Raw genomic sequence first — 21574 nt, forward strand, 5'->3', positions numbered from 1 at the left:
CCCCACCCACCAGGGGCTTGTTCACAGGACATAAGGTCACTGCTCCCAAAGCAGCTTGGCCTTTTTAATTTCAATACCCTTGTGAGGAAGGTGATGAGCAAGTTTTTTCTGTATCATTTTAAGGTCTTAGAAATGGAGGCAACAAGGGGTGTACCCCACAAAGGGTAGATTCCAGGAAAGGTCACCTCTAACTCCCAGGACCCCCTGGAATCATGCAGTCCAGAAGGGCTCAGGTCTGACTTTTCCCAGAAGCCTCTCTTTGCAGGGATCCCAGTGGAAATGCTGGTCTGGGCCAGGATGCCACTCACCGCCCAGGGACTTCCTTAAAACACTTCAAGGTCATAGGCAGGGCCAAGCCTCCTTTCCCATAGTTATGGAGGACAACATAGTATCAGGGCAGGAAAAGACCTGAGAGAGTGTCTGTACTTGACTCTGTGACAGAAGGGATCTCTGCAGCCCAGAGAGGGCAATGTGACCAGCCCCAGGTCACACAGCAAGGAAGCAGCCAACTCAGAACTTGAATCCAGCTTCATAACATACACACACCCCCACCCCCATCAAAGGTTGGGCAAGAAATAGCAACTGAGCTCTTTTTACCCAGCCTGAGTGCCATCCCTGGGAACGAGGCCTGATGCGCCTCGGAGAGGACTGTGGGAGGAGTCCTGTTGTTCCACTTCCTCCGTTCTTGAGCCTTCTGGAATTGGTCAGTGGGGTGGGGGGATCTAATAGAAACCCTGGGTTTGTGAGAGTAGAAGAAGGTGGGTGACAAAGAGGTCTCAGAGGAGAGCAGAGAAGGAAAAGAGCCTCAGAAGACTCCTCGTGGGTGTGACCCCGGGCTGGGTGGACAGGCCGGTCACCTCCAGACCACATTTCAGGGACAGGCTCAGGGCCATTGCCCTAGCCCTGGGGGAGGGGCCGTGGGAGGAAAACAGGGCAGCTCACAGGCAGCAGTCAGAGGGAGGAGCAACTGTGGGGCTTCTTGGCCTCCTTTAGACCAAGGCTCCAGGGAAATGACAAGTGCTACTAATAATAGTGCCCAGGACCCGCCCCCCCCAGTCACTGGCAATCAGGAGAGCACGTCAGCCGCAGGGGGCAGCCAGCTCTAGGCCCGGCTCCCACCAGCCCACAGTAGCCTCCCATCTTCTCCTGGTGTCCCAATTTACCTCCTGCAAAACAAGGATGAAGAGACCAGTGGGGAGGTTACTTGCCCCTACCGCCACCACTCTGCTTTCCTAGAACATGGCTGGCAGTGGGTCTGCTAAGCCCTCCAGGGTCCTGGAGAGGGGCACGAAGCATACACATGTTTCTTTTTTCCATTGTTCAGATCTGTCCTCCCGAATGGTAGCATTTTTCAACACGATATCTCAGAGCTCAGAATAGGGAACAGTTTGAGGAAAGAACATCCGAATTATATAGGTCTTGTCTTTGCTTTCCAAGGTAGAGGTTCACGCTTTCCCAAGGTAATGAGCAACGTCACCCCCGAGCTGGGCTGTGGCGTGCTGGACCTTGATTGAGACACTTAACCTCCTGGCCCCGGAGAGCCTGAAACACTCTCTCCTCAGCTCTGGGTTTTGTGCAGATTAACTGCCCGCTGATTACAGAGAGCCCTGTCAATGCTAAGTGCAGCAGAGGTGGGAGTCCTGGGGGATGGGAGCCAGTGGTCCAGGCTCCCCAGCTGTCGGCCGGCCCCCTCCCCCTGCAGAACACATGTCCTGGGGAGAGAGCCTCCAGGAATGAGAGTGACCTCCCTAGAGACGGTGGGGGTGGTGGGGAGAACCCAGGGTTAATGACTTCTATAATATTTCATAGTCAGGATCCCTGGAATGGGTGATAAAATGATAAAGCCATGCCCGGCATATTCTGAGCCTTGATGTCTTTGATTTTCCATTTTCCTCAAAAAGTGAAGGCATGTAAACACACACATGCACTCCAGAACACATAAGCATTCTTGTATGCACACGTCTCCATATGTACGAGGGTCTGGTGTGTAAACACTCCATAAGTGTCTGCTATTATTACTTCACATAAACATAAACACAGGAAACACAAACATATTTTTGGACGGCATCCCCAAATGTATACTCATAGACATAAAACACAGTAATATTGGAGCACTCCGGCTATGTGACAGGGGCTGTGCTCGGAGCAATGACGGTTACCTCCCACCCTCCGAAGAGTCCCGTTACGTATGCACTGTTTCTAATCCCACCTGACATATGGGGAAACTAAGACTTACATCATCAGCTCACATGCCCATAGGGGGTCCCTGCAGAATCTCTTTGCGGTCGTGTGTGTGTGCACATGCCTGTGCACACATGTCTGAACACACAGATCATACAGATTTGTGCTCTTAGCTCTTCTCAGGCCAGCTGCGTGTGAACTCATTTGTGTACCCAGACACACGCATGCACACATACGCAGAATTTCTTGCCTTGCTCTCTGGGGGATTTCAGGGCCTTCCTGAGAAAGGCCCGTAGGAGGTATTGGTTTTTGGCTGATGGGCCGCTGGTCACCACCTGCTGCTTCCACAGACCTGACCACATCCCAGCCTGAGAAGCAGGAACCAGGTATGGGTCCTGACTTACCCCCTACCCACACCCCACTCCAGCATCCCTCCTAGAGTAGAGGCCAGAAGAGCCTGCAGCCAGCCTTTCCTGCACCTGCCCTGGGGCTTTGAAGGAGGGAGATTGGAAGGAGAGGAAGTGGAACTTGGCTAGAAGAGGGGATGGGAGGGAAATCTGGAAAGGTGTTCTCTCCCTCTCCCCTTCTCTACCTCCTCTCCCCCACCCATCTCTTACTCCTGCACACCCCTTGTGCACACCCATTCTGCAGGGAGTAGGGATTCTCTAGCTCTGTGCAACACCAGAGTCACTAGAGTGGTTTGTCTGAAATGCATCCCCATCTCCCAGTCCATCAGGTCTAGGGGGAGGCCCTGGGATCTGCATGGAGGCCCCCTAAATGATTCTCAGGGATGGGGCCCACATCCCCCTCTGAGGACCACCAGTCCAGAGAGGACGAGGTTTTGCGAGAAAGCTCAGGACGCCTTAGAGCGACCTAGTCTGACCCAGAAGCAAGAACAAAATCTCTGGGGAGCTGATTACTGCTCTACGTGGCTAAAGGTTTGTGAATCACCAGCTGAGTTAAGCGTTCATCCAAGGCCCCACTGCTGTTTCTGTAGGGCTCGGAGCTTTGCTTTATTCCATGGCTTGAGCCCAGACCTTGGTCCTGGCCCAGGTGTCATGGGTCACAAGAGAGAGTCTATGAGAGGGTGCATGGTACAGTGCGAACCACCATCACAGTGGGGGAAACCCTGAACGTGGCTCCCTGGCCTAGGCACGTTTCTCCAGGGAGTTAAGGAAAGATCTGGTAGTGTTCAGGTAGATGAAGAAGGCTGGATGTGATTACGCTGATGTTGTGTGTAAGGACAGCCTCATGGCATCGTCCCATTGAAGCATGTGCTGTAACTCAGGAATTAGGGCAATTTCCCTGGGGATTCCAAGCATCCCCTCTAGAAACCTCTATGAATAGCATCCAGGGGGAGAGGCTGTGGGACAGGCCCCGAGAACCTCCCCCAGGCTGTGCAATCCTGGGGTGCTGTAGCTGCCCTTCATCTTAGTGGGGCACTAGCAGTGGGCCAGCCCTGAGGAGGAGATGTCTGTTGCCTCCATAATATCCCTCACACCCCCCAACGCCCAGCCCCTCCAAAGTTCAACTAAGTTAAGAGTCTTTGGCTCTGCAAGCCCCACTTCAAACTAGGTCTCCTGGACTGAACCCCTCTAGCAAATTGTGAGCCCTCAGCCGCTCCTTGACGGAAAACCTGTCTCCTTCCCATTCTTCCATCCACCCCCTGTGGAGGGCAGAATCTGGTGGAATAATGAGAAAATCACCAGGTAGGAATTGGAAATGCTGCCATGGGCATGTTGAGAGTTCCTGCCACCTACCCTCCTTCTCTGGAGGTTGAGAAGTGTCTGCTATCAGAGGGCAGACATTGGTGGGCTGGCATGTCCCCCTCAACCCTCTCTCCCCTCTGCCCACCTCCCCCTGCCCCCCCAACTCAGTCCCAAGGCAGAGACCCAGCCAGGTGGGGCACTGACTCTGAGGAGAGCAGGGCAAGGAAGCAGGGCCCAGCTCAGACCCTGTGAAGGCATAGAGGCAGCTCCTCCGTGGGCAGCCACAGAGCTGAGGCCTGGCCTCTTCCAGCCAGCCAGTGCCTTTGGAGTCTCAACCCAGATTCCCAGGTTTGGCACCCAGGGCGTCCACGGGATTTCCCTTCTTACCTGTAAGCCCCACCCAGTCCCCTCTCTCCTCCCCTCCATCAGCTCAGCCCCTGAGTGCAGCCCCTTGGTTTCTAGTGCCTGTACCCATGGCCCCCGATTGGGAGTCGATCCGCCCTCTCCAGGTCTTTGATAAAGCACCCACCCCCTGTGAACTTAACCTAGAAATTAAAGTTCCCCAAATGAATCAAGGGCCTGGTGGGGGCCTAATGGCGGGGGCCCCCCTGGACAATGAGGGAGGACACTGGGAAATCCCAGCTGGTGGGAGCCAGCCTCCACGGACGGGGAACAAGTAGCTTGCTCTCATCTGCTTAGGGAACCCACTTTCCCAACGGGTATCCCATCCAGGCCTGCCCCTCCCCTGCCTTGGGATCCCGCCCCCTCACCCCCAGCGCGCCACAAGCCACACCACCCCGCGTGTGCGCCCGCGCATGCGCTCGACAGACGCACAGTTCCGCAGGTCCGTACCCCGGAGCGCCCCTGGGGGCCCTGGCTGAAGAGGCAGCTCTCCCTAGGAATCTCTGTGACCCAAGCTTGTTTTCGTTCCTACCCCCAACCTGGCGGCAGTATTCCTATGAAGGGATGGAGATCAACAACCTGCCGGTGGAGCTGACGGTCGTGTGGAACGGGCACTTCAGCATCGACAACCCAGCTCAGAACAGAGGTGAGTGAGGAAGGGGGCCGCGGCGGGGAGGCAGGGCGGGCGGAGGGAGCGGCTCTGCGTTCGAGGGCACCTGCGAGTCCATCCCTCCCTCCGGCTCTGAGCCTGCCCTCCTCGCCTCTCCCCTGCTCCCAGGCCTCCCAGGCCTGGACTGACCAGTGGGCGGTGGCTCTGGGAGGGGCCGAGCAAGCAGGACCCGCGGAAAGAGCCCTGCTGATTCTGGAGGGAGCCTCACTTCCCAGTCCAGTTTCGAGGTCGTGCCCCAAAGTTCTCCTGTGGTCTTCTCTGGGTCACAGTGGCTGAAGGAACCAGGCTGTTCGTGGCTCACCCTCTGAGGCCGGGACTGCACTCCTGTCCGCGGTCCCAGCCCCTTCGGCTCCTGCTCTCACCCCAAAGTACCTCTTGCCCTTCGCCCGCAGTTCACCTCTATAAGTGTGGAGCCATGCGGGAGAGCTGCGGGCTGTGCCTCAAGGCGGACCCGGACTTCCAGTGCGGCTGGTGCCAGAGCCAGGGCCAGTGTACCCTGCGGCAGCACTGCCCTGTGCACGAGAGCCAGTGGCTGGAGCTGTCGGGCGCCAACAGCAGGTGCACCAACCCGCGCATCACAGAGGTAAGCCAGGGTCCTCCGCCACTCTGGGTGGCCAAGCCAGGCCCTGTCATGGCTGGGGCCCTGCCAGCCAGGCATCGCCATGGTGACAGCCACCACAGAGATAACCAGGGCTGGCTGGCAACATCCTTGTTTTCCAACCCAGCTTCCCCAGAAGCTGTGGGCTTGGTCCTGTGGTTGCTTCCCTTATCAAGGAAGGTGGAAAACAGAGAGGGGCTCAAATGTCCTGTTGGAGTCTCTATGTGAGCTGTGTCAGACATGACTCTAAGTCCTGGCCACGGTGCCTTTGTCTCGAAGAGTCTGGGGGACGAGGCGGACAACCTCACCAAGCAGTCAGTCACGAGCAGAGGCTGTGTGGAGCCTTAGGGCGCAAAGCCCAGCCCTCCAGAGGTGGACCTGGTGGAAATGGTGAGACCCCCCAGACTCGTTCAAGGCAAGACCTAAGTGGGTAGATGGCAGAATTGGATTTGCAGCGCTGGTCAGGAGGGCCCAGGGGACACAAGCCATGGAGGAAAGACCAGGGAGGAGCAGGGCAGAGCTAAACATTCAGAGAACAGGGCTGGGATCCCCGTTCTGCCAGCTAGTTGCTGGGTTTCCCAGGGCTAATTCATCACTACCATCATGTCTCGGCTTTGTTCTCTGTGCAGTGGGTCTAAAGTTCCATTTCACAGGGGAATTACAAGGACCGGATAAGAGAATCATGCAGAATGCTGGCTCCATGCCCAGCTCCTGGGGATCTCACAACCTCCTCGTCTATCTTCGACATTGTTAAAGCCGTTTGCGTCCACGTCTAGGCCAAGAGGATTGCTGCTCCTCAGGTTTATTTAGGTCACCTGGTGTCTTCACCTCCCCACTCCCCACTTTCAGCAGAGCGACCCCCTCAGGCACCCCAACCATGCTCCCCTGGTAAAACAAGAGGTGTGCAGGTGTCAACAGAGGGACCCTCTGTGTCCACAATGCTGATTTTAATAACAAAGCCGAGAGGAACAGAGACAAAAAGAGGGAAGGGTGTCACCATGCCGTACCACAGACCGAGTGGTTTCAGTGACAGAAATTCCCCGTCTCTCAGTTCCGGAGGCTGGGAGTTGAGACCCAGGTGTGGGCAGGGCCAGCCCTTCCGAGGGCTGTGCAGAGGACCTGCTCTGGCCTCTATCTTGGCCAGCAGCACGACATCTTCTCCCCGAGTCCCTTCTCCTCATCTTTCCCCGTGTCTCTGTCCAAATTCCCTCTTTATATGAGGATGCCAGTCCCCTTGGATCAGGACCCACCGTAATGACCTCATGTTAACTAGATGATCTCTGTAAAGTCCCTTTCTCCAAATAAGGCCATGTTTGGAAGTACTGAGCATTAGGGCTCCCGCATAGGGATTTGGGGAGGATGGAATTCAAGCTAGAATGCCCGCCAAACCCCGGGTGAGCAACCTCCTTTCCCCATACAGAGGGCCATGCCCAGAGATGCTAATGTCCTTTCCCCAAAGCTTAAATCAAAGGGGCTCTGACTCCCAGGTCTCTGGATTGCCTGACTAGAGCTCTCCTTCACCACAGGGGCAAGGCACCCATAGATCTATGCCCTCAGCCCTCTGCTCCCAGATTATGCACACATAGCAGGGATGTGTCCACGCAGGCAGGGAGCTTGACCTATGTGAGCACACAGCCTCCTCCAGCAAGGCCGACCCTTGTCCATGGCCCTCTGTATGTGCCCCCTACTCCAGCCCCTTCACCCTCCACACTCCTGGTTTTCCAGACATGGGGAGTTTCCCTCAGCCTCCTGCCTGGGGAGGAATCTCAACAGTAATTCTCAAACTGGGGCAAAAGACATGCATTGAACCTCCAGAAGTATCTGGGAAAGGAGGGCCTTGGGTGTGCCCCAGTCCCCCTCTTTCCCAGCCACCCCCACCCGCAGAGCCCTTAACATGAACCATCCCCAGGGGCTGCCACGCATGACTGGTAATGGTGTGTCTGCCGAAAACAGTGGGACTTGCTGCTTCTTGGCCTGACACTGAGAAAATCACAGGGAGGAGGTGGCAAATTAAACAAATCTCCCTGCGACAGAGGCTATTTACTGGCACACTGGCATTGGCCCTCCGGGGAGCCTGGGGAACCAAGGACTGAGCCTGAGATAAAACTTCTTTTTCAGGACAACAATTCAGGGCTAGCATATCACACACTCGCTGTTGCTGGGGCTGGTGGGGCTTTGGAGACTGGCTGGGCAGGCATTTGGGAAGGACATGCGCTCTTCCTCCCAGTCCTCCCTCCATCTGCCCACATCCCTCACATAGAAATGGGCCCATGTGTCCAAGGGACCTGTCTCTCCACTGCCATGGGAACACACCTGTGAAAACCCTCACACTCATGTGCACACTCGCCCACAAACATGCATGGGAGAGAAGGAGGAAGTGTCTTAACTTGTAGGTGAACAACCTTCCCCAGCAAAGCTGTCCCTCCAGCCTGGCTTCTTTTACTCCCTCCTCCCACCCTTCTCTGGGGTGCACCCCCCCCACCCAACTGTGACCTTTGGGGGTGAAGTGGGCAGGAAATATTAGGAGGTGGGCTGTCCAGGCTCCTTCAGTTGGGATCCCATGGACATTGGCCAAGATCCAGGCACTGGGGTTGAGAGACACCAGGAATGGGAAACATGCCCTTCTCTGGTCTTCTGAATGCCAGGAGAGGCTGGCGTAGAATGTTGTCTGCCACTAAAGGCATTGCCGCGGGATGTCCTAATTAGATCGTGGGAAATGGATGTAGCACCTGGCTCAAAGCAGGCCCCTCGGTTGTTGATTCCCAGCATCGCCATCGTGGGTTTTTAACACCAACAGTGACATCTGAGGAAGAAAAGCCAGTCATTTGGGCCAGTATGTGAATGTAAAGTCTAAATTAAACCCATCTCTGGTAGAAACCAAGACAGGTAGCGCCGGCAAAGGGGCTGCAGCAAATGCTCTTCTACATCTGGGAAGAGGCAGGGTAGTTGTGATTTTCAACCCAACGACAACTCGAGAAATCAATATGGTGCCGTCACTGAAAAGTCCACGGGAAGTAAGACACCATTCCTGCTCTCAGAGACTCCAGATCTGCTGGATGAGGAATCAGACACAAATCATTGTTACCAGGGAAAGAAGAGTGAAATTTCAGTGGAGAGAGATAACTTGGTTATGGAGAAGGGACATTTGAGAAGGATCTTGCAACCTGGGTGGATTGCCATAGCGTGGAGGGCTGTGGGTACTAAGAGGACTTTTTTCATTTCCCTCCAGAATGGAACAAGACAAGCAAATGCCAAAAGGCTTTATTCCTTGATTTTCTATGAATCACCTGGTAACGGTGTGGATCACTTTCCATCCCTCTCATGTCGTCGACAAAATAGGAAGGCGAATGAGAGGATTTGAACACTGTTCCTAATACCACACGCAGACACGGACTGCTCTGCCTGAAACTCTTGCCACTGACGGTCCCAGACCTGGGTGCCCTTGCGGATGTGGGCCCAACTTGGGGAATGGCGTGGAGGTGGGGAAAAGCCAGAAGCCTCTCCTTGCCCGATCAGCAAGTGGGGAATGGCTCTCTCTTGGTACCTGTCCAAGTCACTGCTTCCTCCTTCCAGATAATTCCAGTGACAGGTCCCCGGGAAGGGGGCACCAAGGTCACCATCCGAGGGGAGAACCTGGGCCTGGAATTCCGGGACATCGCTTCCCATGTCAAGGTGGCCGGTGTGGACTGCAGCCCCTTGGTGGATGGCTACATCCCTGCAGAACAGTAAGTGGAGGTCCCGTGAGACTCAGGGAGGTGCTGCCGTCTGGTGTTGATTTGCCTTCCCTGGCCAACCACTGACTGCCAATGGCAAACCGTGTTAGAGACCGTTGGCATATGGTGGGAGTAGAATCCCCTTAACATTCTAGTGTCCCCCGCGGCCCTCAAACTAGCTAGCTGCCATATCGGCAACTATAGAAAGGAGAAGGGGACAGGAGGCCTGAAGGGCAGAGAACAGTAATGCTACCTCCTTGGGGTGTGGCTATGGGGAGTGAGGAGACAAAGCAAAATTAAAATCTGCAAGGGAGGGGTGCCTGGGTGGCTCAGTGGGTTAAGCCGCTGCCTTCGGCTCAGGTCACGATCTCAGGGTCCTGGGATCGAGCCCCGCATTGGGCTCCTTGCTCAGTGGGGAGCCTGCTTCTCTCTCTGCTTCTGCCTGCCTCTCTGCCTGCTTGTGCTCTCTCTCTCTCTCTCTGTCAAATAAATAAATAAATAAAATCTTAAAAAAAAAATCTGCAAGGGAAGTGTGAGTTCAGTTCCCTATCCCCTGCTGTCTCTAAGTCCCCACTCCTGTCCTCCAATTATGGAAGAAGCTAAGACTCTGCTACTTTCTGCAGAGATTGAAAAGGAAACCCCACCCCCATTCCAGCCTGGAAGCATTTGGGTGGTTTTTCTCCAATGCAAAGGCTGCCGGAGCATAGAGTGGGTCATCCCATGAGCGACCTTCACCTCTCGGCCCACCTGTTAGAGGAGGTGTGGGAGTCACGTATCATTGCCTTGTAAATAAGTAAACACAAATTTTCCAGCCCAGCAAACACACCGTGAAATGTTTACCAGCACAACAGAATCTATATTCCATACCATCTCTGCTGCCCCTCCCAGCACGACACCTTGCCTCTTGTCCCCTGTGCAAGTAAGTTACTGACACTTTTTAGGTCTTCCTTAAGTATGTTAGTGTAGCTTACCTGTCCTGGGTCTTGCCCTGATTTAATGATTCTGGAACCATCGATACCACTATCTGATTTCCATCCACAGCTTCCTCAAGCACTCTTAGTAGAGCCTATGACTGAAGGATCTACTTTTTTTTTTTTAAGAATTTATTTATTTGAAAGAGAGAGAGCACGCGGACACACAAGCACAAGCCAGCAAACTGGGGGGAGAGGCAAAGGGAGAGGGAGAAGCAGGCTCCCTGCTGAGCAAGGAGCCTGATGTGGGACTTGATCCCAGGACCCTGAGATCATGACCTGAGCTGAAGGCAGACGTCTAACCCACTGAGCCACCCAGGCGCCCCTGAAGGATCTATTCTTGATAGAATTCACCTCTTGGGGCGCCTGGGTGGCTCAGTGAGTTAAGCCTCTGCCTTTAGCGCAGGTCATGATCCCAGGGTCCTGGGATAGAGTCCCGCATTGGTAGGGGGGAGGTCCTTGCTCAGCAGGGAGCCTGCCTCTCTCTCTCCGCCTCTGCCTGCCTCTCTGCCTACTTGGGATCTCTCTCTGTCAAATAAATAAATAAAATTGTTTTAAAAAGAAAAAAAAGGAATTCACCTCCCTGGTCCCTCATGGCTTATTTGCCCAAACATTATTCCGTGGCTCCTTCGACTTTCAGAGTCCTTCCTAGAACAAAACCCAAGCCAGCTGCTATTAGGCCGTTGTGATTTGGGGAACTTTAAAATGCCCTACTCTGGGCCTGCATAGCCAAATAGAAAATATATGATTATAAAGTCACATGATTGAACTATCATGGTACTAGTTAGATCAGTGAAAGGAAATAGAACACCCAGAAAAGGATCCCGATACATAAAAATTTAGTGTGTGATAAGGGTGACGTTTCAAATCAGCACGGAAAGGAAAGATTGGTCAATAGCAGTGGGGGTTCACTCTCTGGAAAAAAAACAAAAACAACAACAAAAACCAGTATCAGACCCTCATTTCACATTATACACCAAAATAAATTGCAGACCAATTAAGGAGTTAAGTGAAAAGAATAAATGTAAGGAATGATTAAGAAGAAAACACAGGTGAGAATTTATCTGATTTCAAGTAAGGGAATTGTATCTGTTCTAAGTATAACAGCAAAAGAAAAAAGTGATAAAGAAGAAGATTAGGGGATCTGAGTATCTAAAACTTAACATTTATACATCAAAAATCATTGTAAGCAAAGGAAAATATGAGTGATGAACTCTCGTTATACCTTATGACAGTTAATACATGCTTTTTCTTAACATACAGAGGTTCCATAGATAAAAAGGCAAATATCACGGAATGAGCAAAGAGCATGAATGAGTGTGAGTGTGCAACTCACAAGACAAAGAATCAAAAGTCATATAAAAAAGTTAAATAGCATTAGTAATCAATGAAATGAAAATCAGAACAATGGGGAACAATTTTAAAAAGTTAATGCCCAGTGCAGAGGAGAAGCGTGAGAAATAGCACATGATACACTCAGACTCGGAGGGTAGATTGGACACGCTTTGTGGAAGGCAATTTGGAAATGTGGACCGAAAATCTTTAGCCTAGTTGTCATATTTCTAGAACTTTGTTTAAATAACCAGAATGCACAAATTTTTTTTGCAAGAATACTTATTTTGGCCTTATTTGTAATCATGGAAATGCAGAAGCAATTGGTGTATTTTAAAATAGGGAATTAATCAATTCTTCAATTATTGTGCATGCATGGGACAGTAAATTATGTAGCAGTTAAATCTGATGTTGCAGAAGAATCATGGCCGGGTACATGCTCAAAGTATATTAGTGAGAACATCATTCACCAAACAGAAGAGAGTTTCTAGTGAATTCTGTAAAAGAAAAACAAGACTGAAAACATGATCACCAAAATGTTGACAGTGGATATTTCTGGGTGGTTCAAATGGGGTGGGTGGAGGTGTCTGTATAACAAGTGTTTTTATGCACTTTCTCTTTTTTCTTTATACTGAACATGCACTAATTATGCTATGGACAGAAAGGCATATATTTTTACTGGACTCTCACCCAGAAATTCTCTACGAGAGACACAGAACCTAGAAGCCATCAAGTAAAAGAAGGAGCCGCTGAGCCACAGACACTTTTAAACTTCAGTGCGGCAAAAGGCATTATAAACAAAGTTGAAATACAGATGACAAGCCAGGGGGAAAATAATTGGGATACTTACTAGAAACAAAAGTTAACACTCCTCATTCTGCAGCTCCTACAAAAAGACAATTCATTAGCAATATAAAGAGACAGCTTCAAAGCAGTCAAAGGAAAGGCTATCTAAGTTTTTTTTTTTTTTTTTTACAACCACACACACATACTTGCAAATATCTGCAAAGTCACTAGCAATCAGGATAATAAAAATGACAGGAAAAGAAAATCTTCTTTCCCTTTTATATTGGAAAAACTTTCAAGGGATTGATAATATCTAGTGTTGGCAAAAGAGTGAAATAATCTCGCTCGATTGCTTTTGACAGAAGTACAAATCAGTAACAACCCTGTGGGACCATTATCTTCCAACACCTATCAAACGTCACTTACATAAACAATGACCCCACCAGCTCCCCACTCAGAGCCATATTCTAATAAATATGCAATGCTTGAGGATATGTGTATAAGTTGGTTCATTTGGGAGGGTTATTTGAAGTAGGAGAAAAATCGGGGGAAGTTAGATATCCATCAGTGGGAGGCTGAATAAATACACAATTGTGGAGCCGAGGCATGGAGTCCTATGACGCTGTCAGAAAGGACCCAGGAGCTGTGGCCACATGGGGCAAGTGCGCTAGGCTGTGCAGTAAAATGACCAGGTTTGGGACAGTGGGGAGTTAAGTTTCACTTTTATGTTAAGTCATATATATATTTATATAAGTATATATATTCTGTGCCTCGGTTTCTTCATTTGTAATATGGAGATTATATATATTATATATATTACATATGTTTGTGTAGATCTAGAGACTGGTCTACAGGCATATATACATATGTATGTGTGTGTGTATATGTGTGTGTGTGTGTATATATATATATATATATATATATCTCAAAGTTTGAAAAGAGAGTAAGAGTGAGGAAAGGGACACTTATTTTTACTGTCACACTTCTGTACTGTCTTGTTTTCAAGGGGTATGAACAAATTTTAAAATTAAAAGCATGAATGCTTTTGAAAAGGAATAGCTCTCGTCCACCCCTTCCCCGCCCCTCAAGCAGGAGTGTCTCCTCCCAACCAAGAACCTGGCCAGGGCTGGGGACAAAAACACTCAAATGAGGCAGTCCCATGCAGTAGAAACCAAGTGCCCCTGGATGAGGGTCTGCAAACCTCAAGTCTGCTCCAGGGTCCTTGTCCGACATGCTGTGGACCCTTGGGAAGGTCACTTCCTCTCTGGGCCCTTACAGCCAGGTTCCCTAAGCTGTTTGGCTGAAATGTTCCCTGCCCTCTGATTCACAACTGAGGGGACAATTCCTGAATGAGGGACTGAGTGTCTGGGGTCAGAACACATGGACCCTCCCCTAGGCTCCGCACTTGACAGTGGAGGCGGTCTCCCCATGGAGACCCCTGCACGTTGCATTTCCTCATTTCCCCTGGACCAAAGAGGAGCCTTGCAGGGAAGAATCGGGGTGTCTTTCCCCTCCGCCTCCCCAGCCCATCCCTGAGACCCGACTGCAGAGAAGGGCCAGGGGAGGTGTGGGGCCCTGGGGTCACACCTGGGAGTCCTGTGACTCTGCTGTGAGCATGTCCTCACCTGTCCTCTCTTCCCTACAGGATCGTGTGTGAGATGGGGGAGGCCAAGCCCAGCCAGCACGCAGGCTTTGTGGAGATCTGTGTGGCCGTGTGTCGCCCCGAGTTCATGGCTCGGTCCTCACAACTCTATTACTTCATGGTGAGTCCCGACCGTCCAGACCTGCCCTGGCACGGGCCAGAGACCACATGACCATGGTTACGGGCCCCGCTAGACCTCTGTGGGCAGACCCCGAGCAGCTCTTGGGAGTCTGCTCTGCAGCATGAGAGCACAGCCCCGGAAATCCGAAAGGTCGGATTCAAATCCAAACCATGCTGTGCCAGGCCCCGATCCAGGGAAGCCGCCCTGGCTGTCGCTGTCGGGCCCAGCGTCCCCCTCAGGCTGAGTGGCAGTGTGTCTGGGCCGGGAGGGGAGCCCTGACTCTGCCACTTACTCACTAGGCGAACGTGGGGACATTGCGTAACCTCCCAGTGTCTTCATTTCTAAAATGGGGGTGCAGAGACGTGCATCTACCCCACAGTACTGTGGTGACAATTACATAAAGCAGCCCTTCTCTCATCTCCCGCACGGTTTCTATGCCCACGTGGCTACTGTACCCTGCCCTTTCCAGGTACACTGACACCCCATCAGTTCTATCCCGTCATCCACGTTCAGCCCACCTTCCCCATGTCCCACATCCCATGACCTCCTTAACCCCACCCCCATCCCACACCACCCCTGCACCCCCACTCCGCCTTCCTCTGACCGCACCGCTACCTCTCACTGCACACCCTTCCCTTCCCTTCCCTTCCCTTCCCTTCCCATGGCCTGTCTGCAGACCCCACCCTGATCCCCACGTTCCCTCCAGCTGGGACCCTCATGAGGCAGCCCCTGGTGAAGGGTTGTGGGGGGCAGGGGCACTGGGGACCGCTCGATCTCGCGACGTTGGGCATGCGGGAGGCATGTGCGTCTCACACTGTGTGCCCTGCACACTGCCTCGTTTTCCAAACTGTCTGTCCAGTTCACTTCGGGGGCTAATGACAGCTGTGATGGGATCGTTTCCTCAGGGTCCCCTGCTGTTTTTGGAAGCCGGGAGCCTGAAGTGATGGACTTTATGCCTGGGCATCAAATGCTCCAGAGCACATCACAGGGAGCCATGAGGTGAAGCTCCCTTTCGCCACCCGCCATCCGCTCCTGCCCTCCTCCTCCTCTACTGTCCTCCCCCTACTCCTCCTTTCTCCCTTCACCTGATAACTATTTACCACCTTGCACCCCCCTCCTCCTGTAGATTGTTCCATAAACATTTGCTTCATTGGTTGAATCTTATAATATAATTTGGTGGCCCTGGCTTGTGGGTGTCCAGGGGTGACTCAGACCCTGACTGTGGTGGGGATCCTGCTCCAGAGGAATGTGCGGAATGTGCATCAGAGGCCTCCTCCCGCCAACACCCTGCTCTCTCTGCTCCCTCCCCTACTCTTGAAAAGCTCCCCTCCTTCTACACACAGTTGGGCACGCTGCGTGCAGCAACCCATGTAGAAGGACACATGTGTGTGATGGGCGTGTTGGGCTCCCCATCTCTTCAGGATTCGCACCCCCACCTTCTTCTCAAAGGATCTGAGAAAGTTTCCCCATGAAACCCAGCACACCTGCACACAGTGAGCGATACAGCAATAGAGAGAGAGGCTGTGTATACTGCGTAGGATGTAGCTGGTCTATACAGAGATCGTCCATCCAGCCGAGTCGAGATCCTGAGGGGGAAGGAGACAGAGACAAAGGCAGAGACAGGGCTCCCCAAGTGTGGGAGGTGTGGGGGGCATGCCAAACTTGGGCATGACATCCACCTCTGAAGCCACCCTAGGAGCAGGGAGGAGGCCCCCCACGTGGCCAAAGGGAGCACTGGGCTTCCTCCTCCAGTCAACCCCTGCCCACCAGCAGTTTGCATCCTGGTGTCACTCACTCGGCAGTGACAAATGGACAGTACCAGGGATGGCTGAAGCTTCCTTTGGGAGTTAGTCGTCTCTGCCATGTCTCCCCTCCGTGACTCACTCCAAGGCCACTGATCCCTGGCTGTCCGGCCGTCACCTCCCTCACCCGCCCCGGCTGCCCGCTCCCAAAAAGAGTGAGTCCCCCTCACTTGCCAACTTCTGTCAGGGGCTTGTCCCCGGGCCACAGTTCGGGTGGACTGTGGCTCAGCTTCCCTTAGCTCCAGATTTCAGCCACCCCATCACCACGACGGCCTGGAGTCTCACTTTGCCCATTCTCCTGGCTGCTGCAGTGACCTCCTTAAATCCCTGAATGTAGAGGTGTGAACCCATTCTAGTCCATCTGGCCCTGCAGAATACGGTTTCCATCTGGTTAGCCCCCACGGCAAGGAGAACCCAGGGCGCCGCTGCCCCCAGCTGCCGTCCAGGCTCCGTGGTCTGGTCCGCCTTGTCTATCCAGTCCCGTTTCCCAGGCTTCGCATGGCCGGACTCCTCTCCCTTCTCCATCTCCTTCCCCACATTGCCCCAAGCCGGACCCTCCTCATTAGTCCAAGCCCTGCTCACGAGCCCCTCCACGCCTTCTCTGCACACACAGCCCACAGCCCCCACGGTTCCGTGGTTCACGGGGGATGCCATGCCGTCTGCCTGCCCACATGGCCCTGGGTGTTGCGTCTGGGACCCCCGGCTCCTCTGTTCAGACCAGTAAGTCTTTGGAGATGAAGCCCTGGCTGCTTGCTGCTTTGTTAGCCCCCATGGTGCTTAGGCAGTTCTAAACCTCCTCGTGTGTTGGAATCTCCCGAGGGGCTTTAAAGCGAAGGTTCCAGAGTGCCCCCCCTCCCCGCTGACCCTGAGCTAAGTCCCCCTGAGATTCTAACTCAGCCCAGACTGAGGACAAACAGAACTGGCCTAGGACAAACAGAACTTAGAGAACAGATCCCATGTACCTATCTATACGATGTGTGGTTTCAGGTTTAATTCTTATAATGAGCCTATGTCGTATTCAGAAGCTGCTTCTGCTCGCAGGTAAGTCCAGTCTGGCCTGCGTGACTGTTTCCGCTCTGGAAACAGGATGTGGTGAGAGGCAGGGCATCAAGGCGAGGCTTCAGGGAAGAAGCTGGGTGGGGAGGCAGGATCTGTATGAGGCAGAATGTGATGCTCGGTATGAGTGTGGAGTGGTGGGACGCTAACCCTGGCATGAGGTATGGGAGAGAAACCAAAGATGGGAGCAAAAGGGGTGGAGAGGGAAAGGGGTTGGCAGGAAGAAAAGAGGTGGGAGCGCAAAGACAGGTCAGGAAAAGGTGAGGCTGCCACAAGGCAAACTGCATTGGTCCAGTGGGGCCGTGGGACTCCAAGATTTGTGTGCCTTTTTGTTTGAGGGCTACCTCTGAGGAACGGTCCTGGGGAAGACTTTCAGAGAGGAAACCTCCATTTCGTCCCCAGTCCCCAGTGTGCTTTTAAGGGTCCAGTCACTGAGGCTGTCCCCACAGAGCTCCTAGGGGCTAGAGTGAGAATGAGGGTCACCTGGGAGGTGAGGAATGACAGAAGGACCATGTCTCATGCTCCCCAGCATCTCAGAGCCGTGGTTGCCTTCCTGCCCTGCTAGGCAGCTTGCAGGGGGCACACAGAAGCCCCTGACTCCTCTGGAGTCCTGAGACACTAGAGAACCCCTTCCCAGAGGTCCTCTGGGGACTTGGGGCACATTGGAGAGCCCCTTCCAGGGGTGCCTCTCGGGATCTGGGACATACTGGGGAGCCCTTCCCAGTGCTGAGGTTGGGCGTAAGGTCTGGGTCTAATAACTCAGTTTCCCTCCAAAAATGAGGCCAGACTCTGAGGTTTGGGTTTAGTCACCCAAAACCCAAAGGCCAAGGCCAGGGGATCAGCACTCTTGGTCTTGTCCCCAGGTTTGCCCTAGAGATCTGCATGGAGGGAAACTTTCCCTTTCCTACCTCCAGCTGGGAGCCAAGAGAAGAGGTGGCAAATAATACAGAATTTGATTTCCCGTGCAAACCCATCATGAAATATTTATGAAGCATGACTTAAATAATTAATCATTTCTCACGACTTGAAAACATGCCTCCGTGTCATCTTCTCCTCACCCCAAAATAATTCCCCTACCCAGCCCCCCAGTGCAGAGCCAGCAAGGATTACTCATTTCCGTCTCTTCTAGAACCCCACCCACAGGCTGCCGGAGACTGCCACAGGCTCTTCTTTCCATGTGGCTCCCACCGACATCTATCTGAACTTGCCTGGGTTTTGATTCTATCTCTAGGACCACCCTTGCGTTGCACAGACTGCACTCTCTTTCCCTTCCAGACAGTGGGACAGAGGCACCATTTGTGGGGTATGACCCTGAGTTACAGAAGCAGAAAACCAGCAGGCGCCTTTGAGATAACTCAGTTTTGACCTTGCTCTCTGATTTTACAATCAGAGAGGTTACAAGACTTGTCCTGGGACACACAGCAAAATCTCGGCCGAGCCAAGAAACCAAGGCTCTTCCCAAGGCCTTACTCCACCCTCATCCGGGTCTCATTTGGGCCAGAAGTGGCTCTGGAATGAAGCATTCCTTCCCTTTATGGGTGCTAGGGGAATGCCAGGCTCAGGGTCTGCAGGGACCCGGTGGGCAGCGGGACGGGTGGGCCCTGGGAGTGTGCGGGGAAGACCCTGGGGGGCCAGGGTCAGCGAGCAGACCAGGTCACTGGGGCTCCTCCTCTCTCCCTGAGCTGTTAGGGATTGGGGCCTCTCCATGAGGAGGTGGCCTGAAGGCTGGGAGCCAAGTAGGTTCAACTTTTGGTGGGAAATTCTTTAAGGGGCAGGGGAGAGAGAAATCTTCATTTAAATGCAGATACAAGCTTCTCACCTGGGACTGAGGAAAGTTGTCTCCATTAAAATGCTAATGAAAGAGCCAACCTGCAACTCCAGATTCTCAGCTCACAGATGCCCCCTCCAGCCATCCTCCCTCCATCCCCTGACCCTCCTTCGCTTCTCCTCCCAGGTTTTCCTGGGGCCTTCAGGACCCATGGCTCTGGCTTCTGGGTGTTGGGGCAGCTCTCCGGAAGAGGCCCTCACAAGGAGCTCCTCACCTTCCCAAAAGCAGCTGGAGAGGGGTAGAGAGCCAGAGCTCTGCAGTCAGGTCTCAGACGTACCACTTTTTAGCTGTGTGATTTTGGGAACCTTATTTCACATCTCTAAATCTCTTCTGTAAAATGGTTAATAATCCTACTTTGTAGAATTGACTGGGCACCTACATCATATAGAGACAGATGAAGAGATAAAGCCTGCCAGTTAAAACACCAGCACAAGGCAGCTGTTACCATTACTGTTCTTAATAGAGAAGTGTAAACTCTCAGGGTCCAGAGCGTTGCTTACCCACACAAGCCCTGTACGACTTCGTGGGCTCCGTTGGGAGGTCTCTGTTACTGAGCGGCTCTGGGAGTGGGGTGCTGCCTCTTCAGACCCTGTCCTGGTGGTGTCTCAGGCCAGATCCTTTCCTGCACAGACGCTGACTCTCTCGGACCTGAAGCCCAGGCGGGGGCCCATGTCTGGGGGCACCCAAGTGACCATCACGGGTACCAACCTGAATGCGGGCAGCAACGTGGTGGTGATGTTTGGGAAGCAGCCCTGCCTTTTCCACAGGTAACTCACCTCCAGGCAGGCCTCAGGGATTCACAGCCCAGAGGGTGGGGCCCGTAGGGCTGCCCCAGGGCTGCAAACTTCCAGGGCTCACCTCTTGAAAGTGATTTCTCCTCCCTGAGAAAGTGGCCGTTCTCTCTGAGGGATGATTATACCTGACTGTGGATGTTTCTGGCTAAGTCTGGAGACCTGCCAGGCAGCCCTTCCCCCGCCAGGCCATTCCTGCTGTCGCCTGATGTTTGGCCACTGGTGTGAAATGAGTAAGAAGCAGCAGCAGGAATGGGAAGATTCTTGCTAAACTGACTGAACAGGGTTCTTGCTGCAGGCAGCCCGGGGTGATCAGGTGCCCAGGGTCGGGGGACTCTGGCTGACCCCACTTTGCAAGATTCTTACTAAAAATGGGGTTTGGCAGGGACAAGACGGGGCCCAAGGATGAGGCTTCGTTGAAAAGAGGTCTCAGGGGAACCCGTTTGGTGGATTTGGTGGAGGGTGTTTGTCAGTAGTGCCTGGAGCTTTCCACCCGGGGCAGTGCTCACCATGGCCTCTGAGGAGCCTGGGAGCAGAGAGGGGTTGGGGGGGGGGGGCGGCGATGGCCGCCCGGACTGCTGTCCCCTTCAGCCCCCGGGAGCCCAGCTGCATGTCCGCCCTCCCTGCAGACGCTCTCCGTCCTATATCGTCTGCAACACCACGTCCTCAGACGAGGTGCTGGAAATGAAGGTGATGGTGCAAGTGGACAAGGCCAGTATCCACCAGGACCTGTTCTTCCAGTACGTGGAGGACCCCACCATTGTGCGCATCGAGCCGGAGTGGAGCATCGTCAGGTAGGCGTGGCCCTGCCCTCGGCTGTCCTTCCTCGACTCTCAGAGAGCCAAGGACAGTCTCGGAGCCCAGTTCTGCTTGGAGGACTGATGAATCAGAGCTTCCTGCCAGGGTGCCCTCCTTCCACAGACAGTACCTGTCAGTGGGCCCTGGCCCCAGAGCCCGAGCTCCAGTCAGCAAGAGCCCATAGCCTGTCATCTGAGGATTTGGTCCCCCCCAGCCCCCCCCGGAGGCCATGATCGCATCACGGTGAGGGCTGGGGGTTGCCAGTCCTGTTCCCAGATGCGGGCAATAATTCCAGTCCTACCAAGGGATGGAGGAGAAAGTGTAAGGTCAGATTCAACTTGTCTGTGGCCTGCCCTTGAGCAAAAGTGTGTCCTGACCACCAGGGTCCAATGCAGAGGCCCCTTCTCTGGGCTTCTGTAACCTCCTGCTGTCCCTCTATCCTGCTCTGACGTGACCCCAAGGGGTCTGCTTCTTCATCCTTCCCTCTACTGCAGACTCCTCCGGCACAGGGACTGGGTCTTGTTCCCATTCTTTCCGCCACTGCTGGCCAACACAAGTACAGAGAGCACGTGTCTGGGAAGGAGCTGGGTGTGTGCTCTTATGGAAGGACCCTCTAGGGCCACCACTCGCTCAGCCAGTCACGAGCTGTCTTGCACCAGCTGTATACCTTTCTGGCCTCCCATCTTGAGAACTTCACGGGGGGGCTTTGGAAATTCCAGGAGCCCTGAGGACCCTCCCAGTCCGCCACTTGGTGGGGCTCCGGAGCGTGGCATCTCACTTCAGGGAGGGAATTGCAGAAGTGCAGCATAATGGGAAGGTGCAGCAGAGAGCACCCTGACAGCACGGCCCCTGCTGCCCATGGGGAACCTGCTGTATCAGGAGCCGAGGGGGGATGCACCAGGGCTTGGGGTCAGAAGGAGCTGGCTCAGGCCAGCCGGATGACCTTAAAGGTGACTTGACTTCTCTGGGCCCATGGTTTCTCATCCGTCAACTCCCTCCCGGGACACTGGGAGGGCTAAGCCAGGTGCACGGGCACAGGCAGTGCCTGGCTCAGCTCTCTCCTGCTGCCCCTGGCCCAGTCCTCAGCCCTCCCCATGGTTGGCTTCAGTTCTAGAGGGCGTCTGACATCAGGGGAAGGGGGAGAACGTGAAGATGTGGTCTCCGTGGCTGAAGC

General features: G+C 53.5%; 1 protein-coding gene across 1 annotated transcript in view; it reads left to right on the forward strand.

Moving 5' to 3' along the window:
- The window catches only part of PLXNA4 (plexin A4), a 417569-nt gene that overhangs the window by 344795 nt on the left and 51200 nt on the right, over positions 1-21574 (forward strand). The window contains exons 11-16 of the mRNA XM_032869059.1: positions 4842-4938; positions 5355-5545; positions 9134-9285; positions 14008-14125; positions 19442-19578; positions 20232-20396. Coding sequence (XP_032724950.1) covers positions 4842-4938; positions 5355-5545; positions 9134-9285; positions 14008-14125; positions 19442-19578; positions 20232-20396 — 860 coding nt within the window. The remainder of the gene's footprint in view (positions 1-4841; positions 4939-5354; positions 5546-9133; positions 9286-14007; positions 14126-19441; positions 19579-20231; positions 20397-21574) is intronic.

This window comes from Lontra canadensis, unplaced genomic scaffold, assembly GCF_010015895.1.
Source record: "Lontra canadensis isolate GAN:19392208 unplaced genomic scaffold, GSC_riverotter_1.0 scaffold2, whole genome shotgun sequence".
Taxonomy (NCBI): domain Eukaryota; kingdom Metazoa; phylum Chordata; class Mammalia; order Carnivora; family Mustelidae; genus Lontra; species Lontra canadensis.